General features: G+C 36.3%; 1 protein-coding gene across 2 annotated transcripts in view; it reads left to right on the top strand.

Annotated features, from left to right (window-relative positions):
- Positions 1-22,537, top strand: part of LOC135166816 (neurexin 1) — a 191,918-nt gene that overhangs the window by 140,717 nt on the left and 28,664 nt on the right. For both annotated transcript variants that reach the window (XM_064129445.1, XM_064129446.1), the window contains 5 exons: positions 1,785-2,107; positions 2,652-2,943; positions 5,808-6,101; positions 6,217-6,395; positions 11,136-11,307. In XM_064129445.1, the coding sequence (XP_063985515.1) occupies positions 1,785-2,107; positions 2,652-2,943; positions 5,808-6,101; positions 6,217-6,395; positions 11,136-11,307 (1,260 nt within the window). The remainder of the gene's footprint in view (positions 1-1,784; positions 2,108-2,651; positions 2,944-5,807; positions 6,102-6,216; positions 6,396-11,135; positions 11,308-22,537) is intronic.

Raw genomic sequence — 22,537 nt, forward strand, 5'->3', positions numbered from 1 at the left:
ATTCAAACGATAAGAAAAACTTACGATTCCGCACATGATCGACTTTTTGAAAAATTTTCTATCAGTTTCGATAATTTTTGCTTTTACTAAAAACGTAGATCTACGTAACAATTAATTAATGTAACATGATTATTGCTTTCTCATAAGAAAAAATAATGTTATTGGAAAAAATTTATATTTATCAACAATCACTGTTATATCTCGACATTCTGAAGAAAATTAGCCCCTAAAAGCACACCCCCATCTCCTTCCACACCCTTAACGGTTAAATTATGATAAATTTTTCACGATTTGCATAAAAAAAATGAAAATTCGATCTCTGATAATATTAAAGGATTAAAACGACCGAGAGCGTGCACTCTGTCTAGTAAAATAATAAATTACCTCCCATCCCCTAAACTTGTTATCGTGCAAGATAAGAAGCTCCCGTTTACGACATTCTCCTTGAGAATTAAACGAGGGATTCCCCCTTACTAGAGCATTTTGTGCGTCAAATGCTGGAATAGCCAGATCGTTGGTATGATGTAAACACGTTACTCAAACATAGCTCGTAAACTATCAACCTGGGAGGCATTGGTTCAACCGCATCGCGACTCCCTCTGTCTTTTGCTGCATCTCTCTCCCCTGGAGGCATCCCCGGGTCACACTAGGGGGATAAGTGAGCTCGTAACGGCCGGGGGAAGGGAGGGGCGAAACAGAGGAGGAGTACTTGACTATCCTACCAACAGAGTCATTTACGGACCAATCAAATGACGTTTAATTGGATCGTCAATTGGCATCAAAGGGAAAACCGTTGAGTGCGCACCCCACATTGACCCATCGAGAGCTACGTTAAAATAACAACATTCTAAGAGATACTATCATGAGGATCAAAGCCTCCATCAGAGCCTTGAAAAATTGCCTTGAAATATGTCGAAGTGCTTCGACTTTATTTCTCTTCAGGAATATATTTTGTATTTTATTAGAGTTTTCAGTTGATCGGGCCCGAAATAGTGTATTCCGGGCCCCTGGTACAAAATGAGGAACGGGCCAGAGCTGGCCTAGGGTCGCCAAGCATGGCCCAACTCTCCGCCAGGTGTGGACCAACAGTGACCCGACTCTCGTGTCTGGGAAATTCTATCTCGGGTACCATAGGGATTTTTAATGCGATGACATTATCGGTGGAGCGGAAAATAAGGACGAGGATGTGATGCCACGAAAAAGTTTGAAAGTTTAAATTATCGACAGTCAGACAGCAAATGTTTAAAATCATAATTATTCCCTTTAGACTTTAATGTGAATTACGCTGCATATTCATGTTAATGCCACATATTTTTCTATTTTTCGGGTCATGTTCCCATTTGATATTGACACTGGTAATTTTGAAAGCGAGTGGGTAATTATTAAAGTTAATTCTATTTTTACTAGAATCCTTTCTCCAACTAATCAATAGGTTCTCGTTTAGGTGAATAGTTCCAATTGAATTGAAACGATTACCCGGCAAGCAACTCACAGAGACAATGATAATTGCGGATAATGTCAGTAATATTAATCACGTAGTTGGTGTAATAGACTTGCTATTGCAGCTGAATATTCAATTAATCGATGAATAATTTTTCATTATGTACTTGGCATCAGCTGATCTCATCCCATTGAATTCATTCATTCCCGATTAATCTAAATGTAAATTCGATATTATTAACGAAGAGTCATCAATTTTTTGGTACAAAGTGGAACATCAATGGTGTAAATAGATTAATATTTACAGTTGGGGTAAAATTAACCGACATTTGACTTTTTTTTAGCGGAAACACAATTGGGCCGAGATGCTATATTGGAATTTCGCACCCTTCACGTCGGTGGTTATCTTCATCCTGGTGAGGATATGCCCCACTTCGCCGGTCAGCTACAGCAGGTCTGGGTCAACGGACATTCGTACCTCGAGATGGCTCGCAGTACGGGAAATCATCAAAGCACACATCAGGGGGTAACGCCAATTATAAGAGTGACTGGTAAATTTGGTAAACGCAATCATCCGGTTCTTCATCCAGTTACTTTCACTTCGAAACATACATTCGTGGGATTGCCAGTTTTAAAAGCCTATGTTGAAACGAATATTTACTTCCAGGTGAGTAATGTCATCTCTAATTAATTACAAAAATTAAATTAATTATATTTAATGCCAGAAAATTAATTACATTAAAATTGTATACTGTGCAAACTTGCCTTTCTTTGTGCTTGTTAATTTTTAAATAAACATGAATGTAGTGCATATCAATGATCTGTATTAGCTTGAGAGATAGTTGATTAGAAAGAATTAAATTTTTGTAGAATTGATGATTTATTTATTTCTGGCGATGATGAGAACTCGCATAGAAAAATATCTGACTGTGGAATGTCTTTCAGAAATCTTTAGCAACTGCATAAACTTATTCTTTGGACTAAATAATAATAACAAAAAAATCTTTGAAGAATCTTTCAAAGGATATCGCGAAGAGCTGGCTGAGCCAAAAATATCGTCAGAAGACAGCTTCTTCCAGACATAACTTAATTTTTATAAGATCGCTGGAAGACTTTTTTTCAATTTTTGTTTTTCAATCCTGGCGATTAGACAGCTCAACTTGAAATGAAATATCTTCCAATTCTCTTATCTATATTTTTTTCTGTAATAGTTTAAAACTAGAGAATCAAATGGCCTGATTCTGTTCAACGCCGGCCGTGAGCGTGATTTCATAGCTGTTGAATTGGTCAGTGGGCATATACATTATGTCTTTGATCTCGGTGATGGACCAATTCGCATCAGAGATTCATCAAGGTCACGTCTTAATGATGGAAAATGGCATGCCGTTAGTATCGGTAGGCCAGCACCGAAACGACACACATTGGCAGTTGATGATCACGTCAATGCAGTTAACAGTCAAGGGAGCAATGAAAATCTGGACCTCGATGGTATACTGTACATAGGTATGTTTCATTCAAGTCAATCAATTTCATTTTTCAATCAGTTCCGGTAGGCAATTTCAAAATCCGGTTATTTCTCCGTGAACATTAGACAATCATATCTTATATTTTTATAAACATTTTCTCCTTATAAACAAATAATAGCATTTGTTTTTCAAAATGTGGATTATCTTTTACGAAGTGTCCAAAACCTTTTTGATTTTCTGGCGTCTAATGTCTCTAAATATTTTTCCATAAGACATCGTGTTATGTTCTCACTTTTAAACTTTTTCTTTTCAATAACAAATACGATTACTAAATTGAGGAAAAAATTACGATTCCAAATGCGATCGAGCTTTGCAAAAACTTTGTGTAGTTTTAAATAAATCTTTGAATTTACTGAAGGGGTAAAAGTACTTGAATCAAAAAGATGTAATCGTTGCTAATTTCTTGGCAGTTTTTCTTTCAATACTCCAAACACTCGATGTTTGGGTGACTAAACTTATAAAAGAGTTAGTAGTCATTTCCCATCAAAGCGATTAATCCAATCTCTCAGTCGGTTTAAACAAACAGATTGACATTCTTCACCGTACGGTAATGCATTCCCTCTTTATCTCCATACGTATCCATCCTGAAACTGTCATCACTAATGTACGACATCATTGCCACAACAGAATTTACCCTCATTCAACATTGTCCAATTCTGGGAGTTCAATTTGACGACAGGACAGGACATCTGTGGGTTTCCTTTTACGCCCTACCAATTCAATTCTACGGGCGTCACACCGCTGAATTCGGTTTAAACTGTATGGATTGTACGGATCATTGTTCGTTTGGATTTCCAATGCCAGTTGACGAGCGGTTTTCACAACAAAATGCTCAACTGCATTCCTCTAATTGTAGAAAATGTCAACAATTCACTGTAGTGACATTTGCAAAATACAGGATTATATTTCGCGAATTATACGGTTGTGGATTTAGCAATGAAAATACGTTTTCATAACCATCTCTACTAGTGGTTTTTGCTTCTAAACAATAGGAGATTTATTCATCAATTAAGAGATTAATTTTTCAATTTATGGTATAACACACATTATATAAAGCTTCATGGCGAAGTAGAATGACCTCAAAAAGACGTGATATAGTTTTTCAAAATGTTCTCACGTAGAGCTACAGCTGAACTGCCCATATCATATTTTCTTCAAATTCAAGACATAATAATTTCTCAATTTTAGATTTTATTCCAAATTCGATTTCCGCGAGATAAAACAAATGTGTCTAAACCATTTTGAAATGAAGAATGTTAAATGTTATTATTATCGCGCAACATGTTGACAATTTCATAAATTAGTTGATAAGCGCGAATCAAAATGATCACATGAAATTAATTATCCGGAGTATTATAGAGTATTTCCACGATGAGAAGATAAAATTCAGTTGATAAATATGAGATTTTGAAATTCAAATGTCATATTTCAATATTCACAAGCTACTGTTAATCAGAGATATTAATTATAGAGATAAAGGTCATTGAAGCCTAATAAATGGATGAGCCATTCTGACAAAGTTATTTCATGGCAGCGCCAATTTACCTCATTAATCATAGAATGTTCACTAATGACGGAGTGGTTGAAAGCAATGTCCATTGGTCAGAGATTGTATGGAACTGTTGCCGAATACGATGAAGCCCAAATCCCCGAGATGGATTTTGGTATAGATACGTTAACTCGTGGCGATTATGAAATCATTCGCTAATTTTCACATAATCTACGTGATAACTGCACAAGAGAGAATTAGTTGCAGTTAAAGTTGCCTTGAAAATACTCCAACTACCAGCTGATGGTCTCAATCAAATGTTCAGCATTCAGTGAACCTTGAAAAATAGCTGAAGACTTCACATTTCACACTTAACTCAAGTATATTCGATTTTCAATGTCAACAATGAAGAATAAAATCATTTTCGCACAGACCTCTTATCTACTTTAAAAAGATAAACAGTTTAGAAACGTTTATCTTCAATATGTGCCCTCAATGTTTTAAAAACAACCGCAAGATGGTGGTGCCATTGTTTGGCTGTCCTATGAGAAGACCAGAGTAATCCTAAACCTTTATTACGTCGTACGCTGCTGATGTTGTTGTGAATCTCTCCACAATAACATTGTTAGTCTTTCCTTTGTTTGATGGATCACTGAATGTGATGAAATATTCGTCATAGCTAGTGATCAAATATTCTGTAATTGAGGGAGCTGAGTTATTTTGGAGATGCCAAAGGTAAAGTGAAGCACCAATGAGTGAACAAACAAAAAATACTTCAAGTCTAGTAAATGCCTAACATTATGGCACATAGCGCCATTGTTCAAGATCCTCCCCTGCTCTTTTAACGATATTTTTTTCAAAAATCTTTCGTATCTATAAGAAGTTGAGTGCACATGTTAATGATAAACGTTTTTGTGTTCTCCGATTTATCCATAGGACATAATGAAATCTTGGGAAAACCCATTTCTTATTAATTTATAATTAATAATCTTCCATTTGCTAAATTTGTGTAACAATCTACAACTTATCATATATTATACATATATTTTTATATGTATACCTCGACTAGGTGCCAAGAAAACTATCAATAAACGTTACACACTCTTTTTAACAAAATGAGATATAACACTCGCCCATTTTTATGTCGATGTCTGTCTATAGAATCTGGTAATCCTGTAAAATATGGAAATACTGAAAATAATAATTGAATTCTCCTTTCAACATTTTCCTTTCACATTGAAATGCCTTATTCAAATGTATATTCCATCATTCATTTAACCCTGTTTGTTATGACGAGTGAATAATAAAATGAATCAAATATCCATGATATTGAAATGACGTAACAATTTCAGGTGGAGTGGAGAAGAGTCAGTACGCTCAATTACCAAGTCCTATAGTGAGTCGTCAGGGCTTTGAGGGATGTCTAGCCTCACTTGACCTGAGTGGTGAGAGTGTTGACCTCATGTCAGATGCGGTTGTAACAAGTTCACTGGTGCAATCAGGCTGTGATGTTTACGCTAATATGCATTCTGGTAAAAAATGTACACATGACATTTGTGCTAATCATGGAGCCTGTGTGCAGCAGTGGAACAGCTATACTTGTGACTGCGATATGACGAGTTTTGGTGGACCAACGTGTAATGACGGTAGGATAATTACCATGTTCATTCTGAGTAGAGAGTCGATGGAATGTCATTCTACGTAGTAATAATAACTTGGCTGTGTGATTAATTTTTTTGTGATTTTTGTGGTGATTTGCAGAAGCCGTTGCATATGAATTTGGACCAGGGAGAGGATTAATTACCTATACATTCCCGACAGATCGACGGCCTGAAATGAAACGAGATACTGTAGCTCTCGGGTTCGTTACGAGTACTAATGACGCTGTGCTACTGAGAATAGAATCAGCAACGAGTAATGATTATCTGGAAATTGAAATTGTTAGTATATACAATTTATAGATTTATTTCCTATTAATCGGGCGATCATGTAATAGGTAGAGGGTTAGGGGCAATTGGAAGATCTTCGAAGGGTTAAAAATAGTTGGGTGACATATGTGAAGGTCGGCTTAGGGCTATGAAAAGCAATATAACTGTTGATTTAAAAAAAGAGTTTACAGGAAGAAAATGTAGCTCTAAATCAGTATCGAAATAGTAAAAAAAGATCTGTCACTTTTGCCTACTGACCAGTTTTTGAGGAATATTTCAAAATTTAGGGCAGATGGAGAAATTTTATAATGATTTTTTTGTGGAACGTAGTGTGTACTACACAAATGTAATTATAACATTTCTGCTATCTCTGTTAGATTCGGAGATATTGCTCACAAATTCGATTCAGAGATCAGCTTATCTCGTATTACCGCTTCGCTAATGAAATTATAAAATGGGAGAACAGCGAGAAATAGGTGAAATACCCAATAGATAGATGGTCACACCAGAAGATAGACGGTACGGTAGCAATAGATCGATGGCCTTGAAGAATATATAATTTTTAATGCTCAGACGTCTTAAGTGTTTGGTGTAAAAATAGAAGCATTATAATCCAGAAACTTTAATTTAATTTTTGAAGTATTGATTAGACGGAGAGAAATATTTGATACAAATATTCCGTAAACGAGTGTCATTTCTAGTGAATTTTCGTTGCAACTGAAGCAAATAATTATGGAACTGTCAGTAAATGTTCTGGTCTACCACATAAAAAATACGAAAAAGAACGTAGTTTTTGGAACAAATATAATTAAATAAAAGTTTCAGAATTAGTGTCACTCTGAATATAAAAATTCTTGAACACTCAATAATAATTACGGAAGTGGCGCACAGTTTTTAAGTTTCGGGATATGTAAATTTTCACGGATGAATAGACTTTCCCTACTTCGCCGCTATTTCAAGCTCAATCTCAATCGAAAGGGAGAGTTGATGAGTTATTCTTACGGTAGCGTAAGCGTAAAATTTCAGGTCTAACTGGTAATTTCCATTCAGTTTGATTTCGCTCACCATTTCCATTTAGAAACGCAATTTTTTTCGGTCCTAGTACTTTTTATGGAATATTTCACGCCGGGTATATGAACCCTTTATGCTGTAAAAGTTTAATAGTTATTAACACTTTTATTTTCCACCTTCAACACAACATGATACATCTCTGCTGGAACTGGTGTTTCTCGCAGCTATTTTTTTTCTCATGAAAAATGTTGATTGATCGTTTAAATTAAGTATTTGATACTTCATAGTTGTGAACTGATGTTTTTTTTTTTTAAACTAAACTGACGAAATGCTCATTAACACGTTCAGGCGATATTCAATAAATTGTGCAATCATCTGTCTATTGGGTAGTGTACACAGTATGGACAAAAAAAATGGCAGGAAAAATGACGCGACAAATATTATGGTAGTTAGAGGCGATCAATTATGAAGCCAATGAATACCTGGCAATAATGCGAACCAAAGACAATAATTCATGAAATTATAACTCTAGCAAAAAGGATCCCATTCATTTAAAGATAATTTGCGGAGTGTTTAATGCCAACTACTTTTTCTTATTGCTGATACGTTCACCTCATACCGTAACGTAACTTTTTGTTTACTCAGAAACGAAAATGGCACTGTTCAGCCACTCCCCGAATGTAACATCCCTGACAAAAAAATATAAGAAAAACAAGTCGGAAGAAAAAACAATTCCACGGGAAAAAACTGAAGTTACAAAGGTTTCAACTCGTGATCGATCCGTGGTTTTTTTTTCTTTCTGGAACTTTTTACGTTTATTCTGTCAAAAAAACATGGTTCACCAATTGTGAGGGAGGAATTTTCAACGCGTGTGATTGGCCATTCTCGGTCCCTGAAAAAAAAGATTGTCTGGATTTCACACACCTGGTGTATATATTTTTTGGACAGTAAACAAAGGTCTGTAAGAGATGAAAATTTCTCGGAAATTATGACGAAATGTTGGCTAATCATCTTAATGTATCTTGAAAATTTATCACCAACGTTCATTTTCTTGAAATATTCTCTCGTGTCTGAGAAGTGTTTACGAAAAGTATACGAAAATGTGTAGAACGTTCGGAGATATCTGGGACTGGAGTTGAAACCTAAATAACACTCTTAATAAATTATACTATTTTGTTAGTGATTTTAAGTCAGCGAGTTGCGAACTGTAACATCTTTCGTTTCCCAGTAAACAAAAAGTTCTTCTGTTAAAAAATTCCGACTTTTTATTTATGTTCATGGAAAACAACTATACTTCAATCAAATCTATTTTATACTTGTTGTGAGTACATCCTTTTACTTGAAATAAGTATACCAGTATATTTATTTAAGTAGTTTTTATACTTAATTCAAGTATGTTCGATTTTCGACGACAATAATGAGAAAAAATCATTTTCCCACAGATTTATTAATTACTATAAAATGATTGAATAGTCCAAAAATGTTTATCTCCAATATGTATTCTCAACGTTTTAAAAACGAACGCAATATAGCGGTGCCATTGTTTGACTCCCTCGTGAGATGGCCCGAGAAATCGTAGCTCCTCATTACGCTGTATGCCCCTGATGTTGTTGCGGATGTCTCCACAACAACATCATGACTCCTTCAATTATTTGATGGATCAGTGACTTTGGTGAAATATGCGTCATACTTTATAATCAATAATCACTAATTGACGGACCAGACTTATTTTGGAGATACCAAAGATAAAGTGAATCGACAATTCGTGAACAAACAAACAATACTTCAAGTCTACTGAATCGTGAATGTCATGACTCATACAGCCATCGCTGAACATCATCTGTTCTTTTAATGATGTATCATTCGAATTGTTTTCGTCATTCATAAGAGGTTGAGAGCACATATTAATTATAAACGTTTTTGGGTTTCTTGATCTATCTATAGTAGATAATAAGCTGGTGGAAAAATGCATTTCTTATCGATTTTACTATTGACAACTGAATACACTGGTATCAAGTATAAAATATACTTTGTCAGGCAAACAAGAACGTTAGTGCTAGCACTGGTCCCTCCTTATTCACTTGAATGAGATTAGAATCGCGGTTTATGAGTCCTAATGACATCAATGTTTATTCCATGTGGTATAGGGTTTGTAGTATTTTGCTTCACTTGTTTCATAGCTACAGACGAGCAATCAATGATTAAACTACATATTCATAATAATATGGCAACAAACTTGTAAATCATAGATAACAGGTTTCATGACAAATTTCTCTCCACATGAGAGACTTCCATTCTGAACAGACGGTTATAAAATCAACCTAATTATTTATGATTTAAACTTTGAAGTTTCAATCAACTAATTTTCAGCATTTCTTTTGGAAATTTTCATCCAACCCGCCCAAACAGGAATTCTTTGAAAATTTATTTATTTTTCATAGTGAACCATTTTATCAGTAAATACTGTCAGCAAATGGGGAATCGAATGTGTCCGTTACGAGTAACAGCAAAAACATTTTTCGGGCTTTTTTGGGTGCATATAGCGATAACGACTAAAATATATATTTTTTTCGTTACCTCTATATGCACCCAAACTTGGTACTTTTATCGATTTTCTCCATCAACAAATACACAGAAACATGAATTCTGTATATTTGCTGATGGAGAAAATCCATAAAAGTACCAAATTGATGCGAAACTCTGGGGATTCGGGGTGAATGTAGTACCTAATTAATATACGTTCGCATGCCGAATGTCGTAAAAAATTTAAAAGTTCAGTAACAAAACTGAAAACTTGAAGTGTTCTATAATTTATCTATTCCGAATTAATGCTACCGAAGAGTTTAATTTATCGTTAGCATTTTCATGTTCGAATGGGCTATCATACGAACACAATCTGAATCATAACAACTATTACCCTCATTAATTCTTGTCCAAAAAATTCGGTAATTTTCGTAGATACATTCCTGGAAAATACCGGTTTTAAAACAATGAAGGGACGATTTTTCACACCGAAATGTTTTTATTTATTTAATTTAGCCCTCTAAATTCACTTCATCCACGCATTCCTGATGACGTCGCACTCGTCCCCACACCGACACCTCTACACAAAGCAAAACAAAAAAACACCAGCAATATTAATTGTCATTCTACCTTTAATTCGATGAAAATCTAAATTTAATTATCCAAAGAATTATCGCAGAGCGACTACCCTTTTACCTGCTGAATGGCATTTTTGAAAAAAAAAATCCAATTCAATTGTCTCGACAAACTGACATCTGAACATATCGATTCCTCTGCATAATGTAAACTCCCGCCCTATTAACACTGTTCATTGAAACACCCCCCGAGACTAGCCGCCTCATTAAGCCCAATATTTTTATTGAAACATCGAATATCACGTGTATGGTTTTATTATTGTCATATTGTTTCGTAATCGTATTACAAATGCTACCGATGCGATAATCAATTCCCTGGTCTATTTATCCAGAAAATATCTGCACCAGTACTGGTATATAACTATCAGCCTATCAGATTGCATATGCATTGGGGTCTTTGAGTTAAATCCCAGGACTAATACCGTATGATCGATTATACAATCATGATTCAATTATTTCCATTGAACACTCAGTGCACGGATGGTTTGTTTTACTAATAGAGGTATAACACTAGTAACACATAATCAATCACACTCTCAGAAAATATGTGGACTGTGGTAAATCACTGAATTTCTATTTTCAGGTTGAGGGAAATGTTTTTGCCGTCTACAACATGGGAACTAATGATCATCCAATTGGTGAAGTTGGTCTCAAGGTCAATGACAATCAGTATCACGTTATCAGATTCACGAGGAATGGAGCCAACAGTACATTGCAGATTGATGACTACAACGTTCGCTCGAATCATCCGTCCGGTGAGTGATATTTTTCATTCGCGTTTTTATTGAAGATAAATATGAAGGTTTTTACGTACATTGACGTTAATTGGACTTTCATGGAAATTAATTTCGGCCGAGATCGAGTTATACGATGCAGGTGAACACTCAATTATTAATTTGTCAACTATATATACCGTTTCTACTAAAATGAGGGTATTTCGTTTTTGTTCTTATAGCAGAGGTTCTCCGAATTCTCTGTTAACGCAATTTGTCTTAATTTGACAGGGAAGACGTGTACTTCAGACGAAATTAAAAGACAATTATTTCGGTTACCATCCTGAGGGGTTTTTTCATGAAGATAATGAAATTAGTAAACTGTCCGATTTTTTAATGAAATATCTTCTGTTGAACCAGAGTCATTTCACGGAGAGAGAAATTCGTTAAAAATTATGTGCCTGTTCCGTAATCTCCCAGTTAAAACAGTATTCGATAAACATTACGGAACAGTTACGCATTTTTTCACTGAACTTTTGATATTTTTTCTTGAATGTTCTGGACTTTTTCCTGAAAGTTCACTAACAAAGTACGTAAATCTTCCGTAATTTTTATCGAATATTCTTTTGACTGGTAAATTACGGAAAGGGCACGTAAATTTTCAAGAATTTTTCTCAACGTCTTGAATTTAACCACTTTATCTACGTTGAAAGAGATTTATGCGATTATAGGCCCTTTATATTTCACAAGCGATGATACCGATATGAAGAACAACTCCTAACTGAGGTCTGTTCAGTGCAAGACCGATTGCCCCCCCCCCCCTTCCCCACGGGAAGGCCCAGTCGCCTGCGATTGGCCTCATCGTAAATGGAAGTAGTATGGGAAAGTGGAAGGGCCTTATTCACTAGGCGTGGCTCAAACTAAACCCCAAAGTGCAGGACGACATTTAAATGGGTCTGGAGATATCATAAATCTTTTCCATTTTCCTCAAGGAAGTGTTTAGAAATATACTCCCTTCAAAGTTCTACTCTCCGGATTCCAAAAGTCAATTTTTTCTTTTTTCCATTGTCAATTCTAAGTCAAGTTTTTCCAAAACACCCTCGGATGTCATGGAACTCTGATAATTCTGGCGCGGTTAATTGGATTATCTCCTTCAATTTTGTTTAGTTGGAAAAATAAATTCTTCGAGAACATAATTTCTTGGTGAAATGACCTTTGCGGTGGGTTTAAATTTTTGAAAGATACTTAACTATTCGAAACAACCTCTTGATGTATCATTGAAGCCTGGTAACAAAATTGGAGATAATTGGTAAGACCGTGACGATAAATATCAAGATGTATCAAAACATTTCAAATTCATTGTGTAGAGTCCCAGCGGGTGGGGACAATCCTGGGGATCAGATGGGATGTCCGTACTTATCTCGGAATACACAATAAACTGTTGGGAATATGCGCTTGAAAAGAGTCAATGGATCTATTCAGCAACACTGAAGTGGAGTTTTCCGTTTAAAGTCTAGAAAATTTTCAGGTAGTAGTTGGGTGAACGTCATGGGCTCCTAATCTTGACCCTTCAACCAAGACCCCATTTCCAATTTAAATGACGCGACATTTCCATTATTGACATGCTTTCCTGGTGCTAGAGTCAATATTTGAAGTGGTCGATAATCACATATCACATATGTGAAGACATATGTATAAATCCAAAGGAACTTTTCAAAACCGTCTCCTTATTAATTTTTATTAATTTACATTATTTCCATTTATTTATATACGAATAAATAAGGTCATATAATATTATTCCTAATATTTTTTCTTGCAAATTGAAATATTGCACTCTTTAAGCGAATTTCATTGAATTTCTCTTATGCAAATCAATGCAAATATACAAATAATTTGTCAATGGCGTAATTTTTTCAATATTACGGATGAGACTTAGCTGATCAGTTAGGGTTCCGGGGAAAAATGACATTCTGACGATATCTCCTGACGGATTATAAACTCCTGCTACATTTCCAGATATAGTTGACTGAAGATGAATCTCATGAGATAGATTACATACCTAGAATTGACTATCTCCGCATTCTCATATGTCTCGAGCACGAGTTTCCTCGGCAGACAGATGAACATTATGAACAATCACTTGTGTTCAAGTACACAATGTCGCCCTCATTCATTCCCCAAAGTTACAAAAAATCTTGAAACAAAAGCTCTTTTGATCCTGACTTTACGAATATGTCTCTCATTTTGTTAATAAAACTCTCGCAGTATTGAACCATTCTCAGTAAATAAAACGAAAATTTTTGTTTCTTCACTAATATAAAAAATATATTTTACGAATTTTTACTTTCACTTCGTTATTCCTTAAAGTCCGAAATTAACAAATATAACAAATTAAGGATCGCCTAATTAGAGTGGACTATCTCCTGATATATCTGTGATATCAGTTCCCTCTCGAGGAAACTAGGAATCTGAGTTACGAATGTATCAGAGCAACTGGAAAGTTGAGGACTAAGAAAAAATGATTGAAGAGAGTTGAGGAAAAAAAAATTATTAAATTAAGTCGAGGGTCGTAAATGGCTCCGGAGAGTGAGTCCGTATCCAAGAGTGGTTGCATTCAGCGGCCGTTAGCACAGCGGTAAAGGGGCGGGGAGGGATGGGGGTGAATCTCATTTGATTTAATTAGAATAAATTTAGTGGTAGAGTTCAAAGTTTCTAGCTCTATCGCAGTATATAAGCCTGGTATCTGAATTCATCTAATTATGCGTAGTGAAGCTCTCCAGGATGCATGCAGCCATTTTACGGTAGTTGAATTTTTTATATTCGTGAAAAAAAAATAAACATCAGACATCCTGACCGTCGAAAAGTGTAAAATAATGCCATCCGCAGATAGTCTTCCGCTTTCATATCAAACTTTCATCAGAACCTTATGTTTTCCTCATTCTTAAGTAGGACTCACCTGAAAATTTCAACCCCCTTTTCTCATATTTCTAATTACAACGCAGTTAATTAGCGCTCACAGTTGTGGGAGCAATTAAAATAACTTGGTGACCCCATTTTTATATTGGAGTGTCAGAGTGCCCTATTTCATTAATTCTCGGCGGTTCTTTTTTCCATCAACTTTACATATGCCTCGGCTTTTGTTCTCGTTTCACTCACTCGTTTCCTCACATTTCTTGCTGTTCTATTAATACCGAAAGCATTTCAGAATAATTTTTTTTATTAAATTCATCCCGACTGTATTACCGGTGACAATGGATTTTTCATTACTGGAGGTGATTAATTACTTCTGATGCATTGAGGGCTTCATCTCTGGTGTCACTATTCATCACTTTCATTACTGAATTTATTAGTTTATCATTCTTTTTTTTATGACAAAATTAATTTTCCAGTAGTGAAAAGGTTTATCACTTCAATTTTTTCGTTTTAACATTTCGATTTTTCTTTTATTTGAAGTTCTCCGGATTTTTTTTAGTTTAATTCTCTCCTTCTTCTAATGTCCTGATACTTTTTAGGCCGAATTCAACCCCTCGGCCACTTTACGAACCTTTACCTGAACATTAATCGAAGCCGAATGAAAGGTCTTTCCAGGTATAAATTTTCGAAAATGGACTGTATGTTGTAGTTATACTCGCCTGGCACTGGGAATATCAAGAATCACTGCGATCCTTTGTCGTTCCACCCCTCGATTTCGCCCTCTCACCGCTACTTCAAAAGACCGTTTCAGTGGGGAATACGCCTCTTCGTAACTTCTGATATTCTGCTTCATATGTGGATAGGTACATGTCCCCAAGACACATATTCTCACGCGTGTTCTATCACACCCTACAAACATTGTTTCATCACAAGCTCCGAGTTGTAAAGATTTCTTTGAAGGGTATGAGAAGAATTTAATGCATACAACCAGAGACACGGTACTCCAGTTGATGAAAAATATTTAATCAATATCTTAACATTCCCTTCGGTGCATCTTCGGAACAATTCTGTTGTTACAGAAATATCATTCTTGTCATCTGCTTGAAATCAACACTTCAATCAAGGAAGACGATAGTCCTAGGAGGTCCCGGGGGAATCGCATGAGGAAAATCGATCACTGGAAAAATCGCGAAATTTTTTTCCCAGAAAAATATTCATCAACAACAAAACATTTTTTTTAGTAAAATAGAGACAGGTGGAGGTACATAAAGACATGACCATGATTTTTATGATCTGTCTCCTTGAATTTAGATCGTATGGATCAGAAGAATAGACTGAGAGAAAAATATAATTTTGCGAATTAAAGATTTTCTGACAAGAATTTAAAGCGGATTTTTCAATGGAAATTGTGGGAATTTGTTTATCTACAATAAATATGATTGGAAAAATTATATTTTCCTCTTAGTGGGTAAAATAGGGTACGTCACACAGGGACAAAAGTATTTTTTGACGAATGTTAATGGAATCCTCGCCTTCAGGTCGGATTATAAAGTCCCATTAGGCAGGTGATACTTTATGACTTGATGACAGTAATTACTGATATTATGCCTAATGACAGTAATTATCACTATTAAGGTACCTGCCGCAATTTCTGATCAGTTAAGCCCAGTGGGGGGAAAGGCGGGTAAAAAAGTGCATAAAATTCGATTGAACTGCAGATATTTATTAATTATCAATGAGTTTGTTTGAGGTAAATATCAAATAATCCATTAAAATCACAATTTTAATTAATTCAATTTCGAGGCAGTTTCTGATTAATGTTTTACGCGTGAAAAAGGTTGTGATCACGAAGTGAGGCAGTTTGTAATTGGTCATCACTGCTCTGTTGATATATAATTTATATCAATCGTTAATATCACTGGAGATCATTATGATCATTAAGACAAGAGAAAAATATGAAAATCCAAGTTGAATTAGACTGATTGACAACTGCAGGAGGTTATAATTTTGTATGTTGACAATCGTATGTTCTTGACACAAAAATGACGTACCTTTTTTACACAAATATCCAGGAATTCTTCCTGAACTTCCCGCAATTTTGACCTGAAATTAATCAGAAATGATAAGACTGTCACTTAAAATTTACCAGACGATTCCGTTATCAGTGAACGAACTACGAGTTTCGTAATTTTTCCTGAATATTTCTCTCCGCGCAGGCAAATACGTATCAACCCCGCAACATCAGCAGTCTTCCTCCACCCTTCATGCCCCCAAAAGGGGTTGAATACTGAAGAGGGTGGCAAATGTATACCTTTTGTCAGGAATACCTCCTGGTCCTTCTGTTCCTCTGTTGCAAAAGGTCATGTTGTAGGTCTCTCATTGCAGTCCATTGGATATTTGTCACAGCAGTAGGTAACTTCTATTATTTACTGTACCCCCCAGGGCCTTCAAGGACTCTAATAGCCCTTCTCGACCACCTACTGCGAGTTATGTTCACCGGATACTTAAATAGTTTACACCAAATTCGTTTGGCTGGCTGTTAAGCCTTTCGGCCTCTTCCTCCACTATGCCAGGGGGTAGTGCACCCCAGGTATTAGGAGCTAGTCTCGACCGATGGGTGAATATCCTCGAATGACGCCACGACGTACCTGATCTCCTAATTCGTGCATTGCTCCGGGGCATTAGAAATTTTTAGAACTATCCCCCACTTTACCATGGAGTTTGAAATGTGTGAACTGAACGTACCCTAGTATGGCAATTCGCTAGAGAATTACGTTAATTAGGAAAAACTTCTTCAAAATAGTTGTTTACCCAAAATCTTGATGAAACACTGCGAATTTATCCCTGAAAGTGGCAATTTTTCCACCAGGTATCAACGTGCCATGAAGACTGAGGGGGAATTTTCAGAATGTCATAAAGGTTTTGGAAAATGGCAGGGATAAAAGTCTTCCTTTGCAGGTCAAATTTGACCCTTCATATCCAAAGCCTTATGGGCTCCTGTCTCTTAAAGTCAAAATACTTAATTTTTTTTCATTATTTATGGCCCTTGAAAATCGACTTTCTAAATTTTCACATGCCCTAGACCCCTGCAACTGCTTTTCCTCGTTCTTCTAATGGCTGGAGCAGCCAGTTCAGCTTGAGGTGGTTGGGATGTTTTTTTTTAAATGTAAATTAAAAATGTCTGAAATGAACTTACGTTCGTATTCGCAATTCACTGTAGAATTACGATCATGTAGAAAATTACGTCAATACACTTATTGATCTGAAATCTTGATGAAAAACTGCAAATCTATCCCTCGAAGCTGCAATTTTTCCACCAGGTATCAACGTTCCATGAAGACTGAGGGGGAGTTTGCAGAATGTCATAAAGGTTTCGGAAAATGGCAGGTATAAAAGTCTTCCTCTGCAGGTCAAATTTGACCCTTCATATCCAAAGTCTTATGGGCTCCTGTCTCTTAAAGTCAAAATACTTATTTTTTTTCATTATTTATGGCCCTTGAAAATCGACTTTTTAAATTTTCACATGCCCTACACCCCTGTAATTGCTTTTCTTCATTTTTGTAATGGCTGGAGCAGCCAGTTCAGCTTGAGGTGGTTGGGATGTTTTTTTTTAAATGTAAATTAAAAATGTCTGAAATGAACTTACGTTCGTATTCGCAATTCACTATAGAATTACGATCATGTAGAAAATTACGTCAATACACTTATTGATCTGAAATCTTGATGAAAAACTGCAAATCTATCCCTCGAAGCTGCAATTTTTCCACCAAGTATCAATGTACCATGAAGACTGAGGGGGAGTTTGCAGAATGTCATAAAGGTTTCGGAAAATGGCAGGTATAGAGGCTTTCCTTTGCAGTTCAACTTTGACCCTTCATATCCAAAGTCTTATGGGCTCCTGTCTCTTAAAGTCAAAATACTTCATTTTTCTTCATTATTTATGGCCCTTGAAAATCGACTTTCTACATTTTCACATGCCGTAGACTCCTGCAATTGCTTTTCTTCATTCTTGTAATGGCTGGAGCAGCCAGTTCAGCTTGAGGTGGTTGGGGTGTTTTTTTTTAAATGTAAATTAAAAATGTCTAAAATGACCTCACGTTCGTATACGCAATTCACTATAGAATTACGATAATGTAGAAAATTATTTCAATACATTTATTGACGTGAAATCTTGATGAAAAACCGCAAATTTATCCCTCGAAGCTGCAATTTTTCCACCAAGTATCAATGTACCATGAAGTCTGAGAGGAGTTTTCCGAATGTCATAAAGAATTTTTGAAAATGGTAGGGAAAAATTGTTCCTGAGCAGGTAAAATTTGACCCTTCAAATCCAAAGTCTTATGGGCTCCTGTCTCTTTAAGGTCAAGACACTTCATTTTCTTCAGTATTTATGGCCTTTGAAAATCTACTTTCGAAATTTTCACGTGCCCTAATCTCTTATATTGCTATTTTTCTTTTTTTTGCTGCCCGAAGCAGACAGTTCGTTTTGAGACAGTTGGGATGCATTTTTTCCATATGACAATAAAATTCCATTGCTTTAACATTTTAAATTGTCATTTCATCAGTGGGTTCCCTATAGCGCGTAGGTAATGACATATTCATTTGGAAATGAGTCATTATTGATGAATATGACTTTGTGTCACTGACCGGGAAACCACGATGTAACCGAGTAAAGGGAGATTAGAATGGTGGCTCATGCAGCTATGCAATAAAAAAGCAAATACGTAACAGTATTATGGAACGTAATTTAAAAAGAATTACCAGGCACATACCGGATTACCGTAACCAACATGTTGAACATGAAATTTCCTGGACGATAATATGACACTATATTTATTACCTCATGAAAAATCCATTGTAAAGATTTTTGAAGCTTATTTTGTTCTATTCTAGCGATGCAACGACTATAGTATACATATTTTAAACACCAAAAATCCCTCATACTCAAGACAATTATCACACTCTAGCACTCCTTCCATTCACGCGCGTACTATATTCGTTGCCAAATGAATATCCCCGTCCATAAGAGGATTTCTGTGAGCAGTAAACCACCACGTCTAATATACAACCCTGATCACTAATTAGGGATTTATATTCAGAGCATGGTTACGGCCTTTCTCACTTCTTTCCCCTAATTGCTAATGATTTGGTATTACTAGGGATGCACTATTATCTACATACATTATATTTAATACCGGAATGATATCTGATAATATAAATAATTAATACAAAGGCTTTGTGCACGAAAAAATAATTTTGATAAAAGTTGGATCGAAAGTTGGAGTCGAAAATTAGGACGTAATGACTATCGCCACTTTTTTAGATCCAGTGTTATTGGAAAAATTTGATTTAGGAGTTTAATTGTTATTTTTAACGAAATTCGTATCATAAAGTATCATAAAACATATCAGACTTCATCGCTTCTCGATCGAAACCTGTTGGAGACTCATCGAATATCACAATTGTTACACGAGTTGTTCCCCAGATGAGAAATGTCCATCCTGACGATGGAAACAAGGTAAATCCAGGATTAGAGATGGAGCCTGGGGGACCCAGGGTGGAAGCAATCTTCATTCCATCGGTAAATCCTATATTGATCCAACTTGAGTCGCAATCTTCAAACAGTCTTGATCTTCCAGGTTGGAGGACCCAGGGTAGAATGAACCTTCATTTCATTGTCGAATCCAAGACTGATTAAAACAAACGTAATCTTCCATTCAGTCCATATAATTATTAGCTTGATAAATAAGGTACCTCAATGTACCCAATTATGTTCCACCAAAATACTTCAAGGAGTTATCAATGATAATTAATTACTGGGGAACTATCGGACACTTCGAAGGGCTGATCGGCTGGAAATTCCAGCCTGGACACTCAGTAAGTTTTCCAACTTCCTCCAAGGTTGCTTCATCCTTGAGAATCTAGGCTGGATCCAATATTCCAAACTTGATCCAATCTTCATTCGATCGTCCATTCGCACCTTGGTCTTGGTCTCGGGGGTTGGGAGGTGCTGTCAGTGTGAGTTCCACTGCACATATGCCCTCCTGATACGTCCCTCAATGATACTGACCGCAGGCACGGGGTAATGTTCTCACGCTTGCCTCGAGGCTGCTTCCGATGTCTTCCTCCAGGCCTCGGGGGTCGTGGGAGTATCGTTCTCCTCACTGATCGAGGACCTTTGATCTCCGTCTGGAATTTCGTACCCGTATCGCAGGACGCCTCACCCATCGCCGGATGTAACCTTCAATGAAATTTGACCCATGCCCCCAATAATATTTTTCACATAATAGCATTACTCAAGGTCACTTTCGATTATCGATGTAGTGTTGTACACAAGGTCGAACTGGTTGAAAAATTCCTTCGGTGTATTCACGGGAGAAAAGAAGTTTAAGAATTTCTTTTCTGTTATTTATTTTTTTTTTTTGTGAAGACCTTTTCCTCTCGGGATCGACGGCATGTGACTCCGTGGGAACCCTCGGGAGTCGTGAGAACGAATTCTCAATGTGAGATGATTTTTACGGGGATGTAATAGGAAATCAGTCTAGGGAAGGAGGGTTGTTGAGGGAATCGGTAAAAATTTTGATTAATTTCCGTTGGTGGAAGAAAAAAAAATCAAAACTCAGGTTTAGGATTTGTTTTTTCAATATTGCTTCGTTTCAACTCATTGGAAAATGAAAACAATAATAAGATCCGTGATTACTGCTACTGATGATGATCATTATGATCCGGAAATACATCAAGGAATTTTTACTCCAGAGAAAATTCGTATTTATTGGAAATAGAAAAAAAGTCAGAGTTTACACTTTTGTGTTTGATTAACACTCCATTTATGGTGATTCCGGGTATCGATTATCGGGTAATACATATCGAAATTGACTTTAATCCACCCTTTTATTGGGAGGATGCCCCCACACGTATTATAATATTTAATCCTCTCTCTGAGATCTCTTCGCTGCTGCTGAGTGCTTGGTAACTCTGAGAAACTCCTGCCGATTTTCGAAACCACGTTCTCACGGTCTCCCCGGTTTATTCCTTCTCCGGTAGTCGGGACAAACAAGATGAGGTTGGTCTGCCGTAGAAAACTGATGATTCCCAGGAATGAGAGAGCCCTGAGAAAAAAAAAGAGCAGGTAGTAACCTATGTAAAGAATTCTGAGAAAGTGGAGCCCCTGTGAGATGCCTTGAAAATTTTTTAATCCAAGTTTATGACCTCCATAAAACGTTCTCCATCCGAAAAAAACGAAAAAAAAAAATTCCTGAGGTGAGGATCAATTTTCAAGAGTTATCATTCAAATTGGTGCGCAGCCCAATTCCACTGAACGAGACGCCCACTTTGGGAAGGCGTCACCTGCGCCGGTCTCAGCCGATGATAAAGTTTAACTACTGATTAGGAACGTCATCACTGGAAAATATATGTAAAAATAGAAATAGGCAGAATTGTGGTATACAATTATAATTATTTTAATTTATGCAGAGGTGAACTCTGATTTTTTAAAATTTCTTTGAAAAATAAAGAGCCTGAACTATCTTTGAGGCAGATAAATTCATAAAAAACAAAAATAATTGCTTATTAAAAAATTGAGACAAGAAAAAGTTTTGTGAAGGGTAAAAGTGAGTAAGAGAACATTTTCTAGGACTATTGCTAATAAATAATTAATTGATCAACAGTTTCTAATGACTATATAAAGTCACTTGACACCTGACTAAAGGTATTACGATTCTCCTACGCTATCTGATGATTCCGAGGTATTTTTTAAAAATATATCAGCGAAGGTATTTCCAAAAAATCATCAAGATAATCCCTTTTTTGTTTCTGATATCTGCATATACCGTGAAAAATGTCAAAAAAAATCAATGAACAATTTTAGCAGCACAGGACAGTCGTAAAATATGAAAAATAAGAAGTCTCCCAGTATTTCTTTCCATGAGCCTTTGCCATTTATGAAATTAAAATCAATTCGAGTTGAAATATTTATTCTGTCAATATTCATCACCCCAAGAATCCAAGCAATTACCCAGCGCATCGACTTCTCACGCATCGTGAGAATCATCCTGCCTTCCATTCCCCACTATCATCCATACACTGACTTTACTGGTTTATACCAAGAGCCGACAAAAAAAAAACCATTGTCACCAGTGAGAATTCATCGCACGAAGACTCAGATCTCCTCTCAGTAACCAAAATCATCCCGACGATTCTCATGTATAATCGAGCATCATAAGCATTGCAGAGGTTGCTTAGGTGTTCACCCCCCTGAGGTAGACGTAACCGTCAGCAGGTGCTCCAACTACCACCTGACCTAGGACATTTAAAGCCCCGGCTTTCAATCTTCTGGAGCAGGTGCTTCAAAAAGCCGGGG

The sequence above is a fragment of the Diachasmimorpha longicaudata genome, chromosome 10 (assembly GCF_034640455.1).
Source record: "Diachasmimorpha longicaudata isolate KC_UGA_2023 chromosome 10, iyDiaLong2, whole genome shotgun sequence".
NCBI lineage: Eukaryota > Metazoa > Arthropoda > Insecta > Hymenoptera > Braconidae > Diachasmimorpha > Diachasmimorpha longicaudata.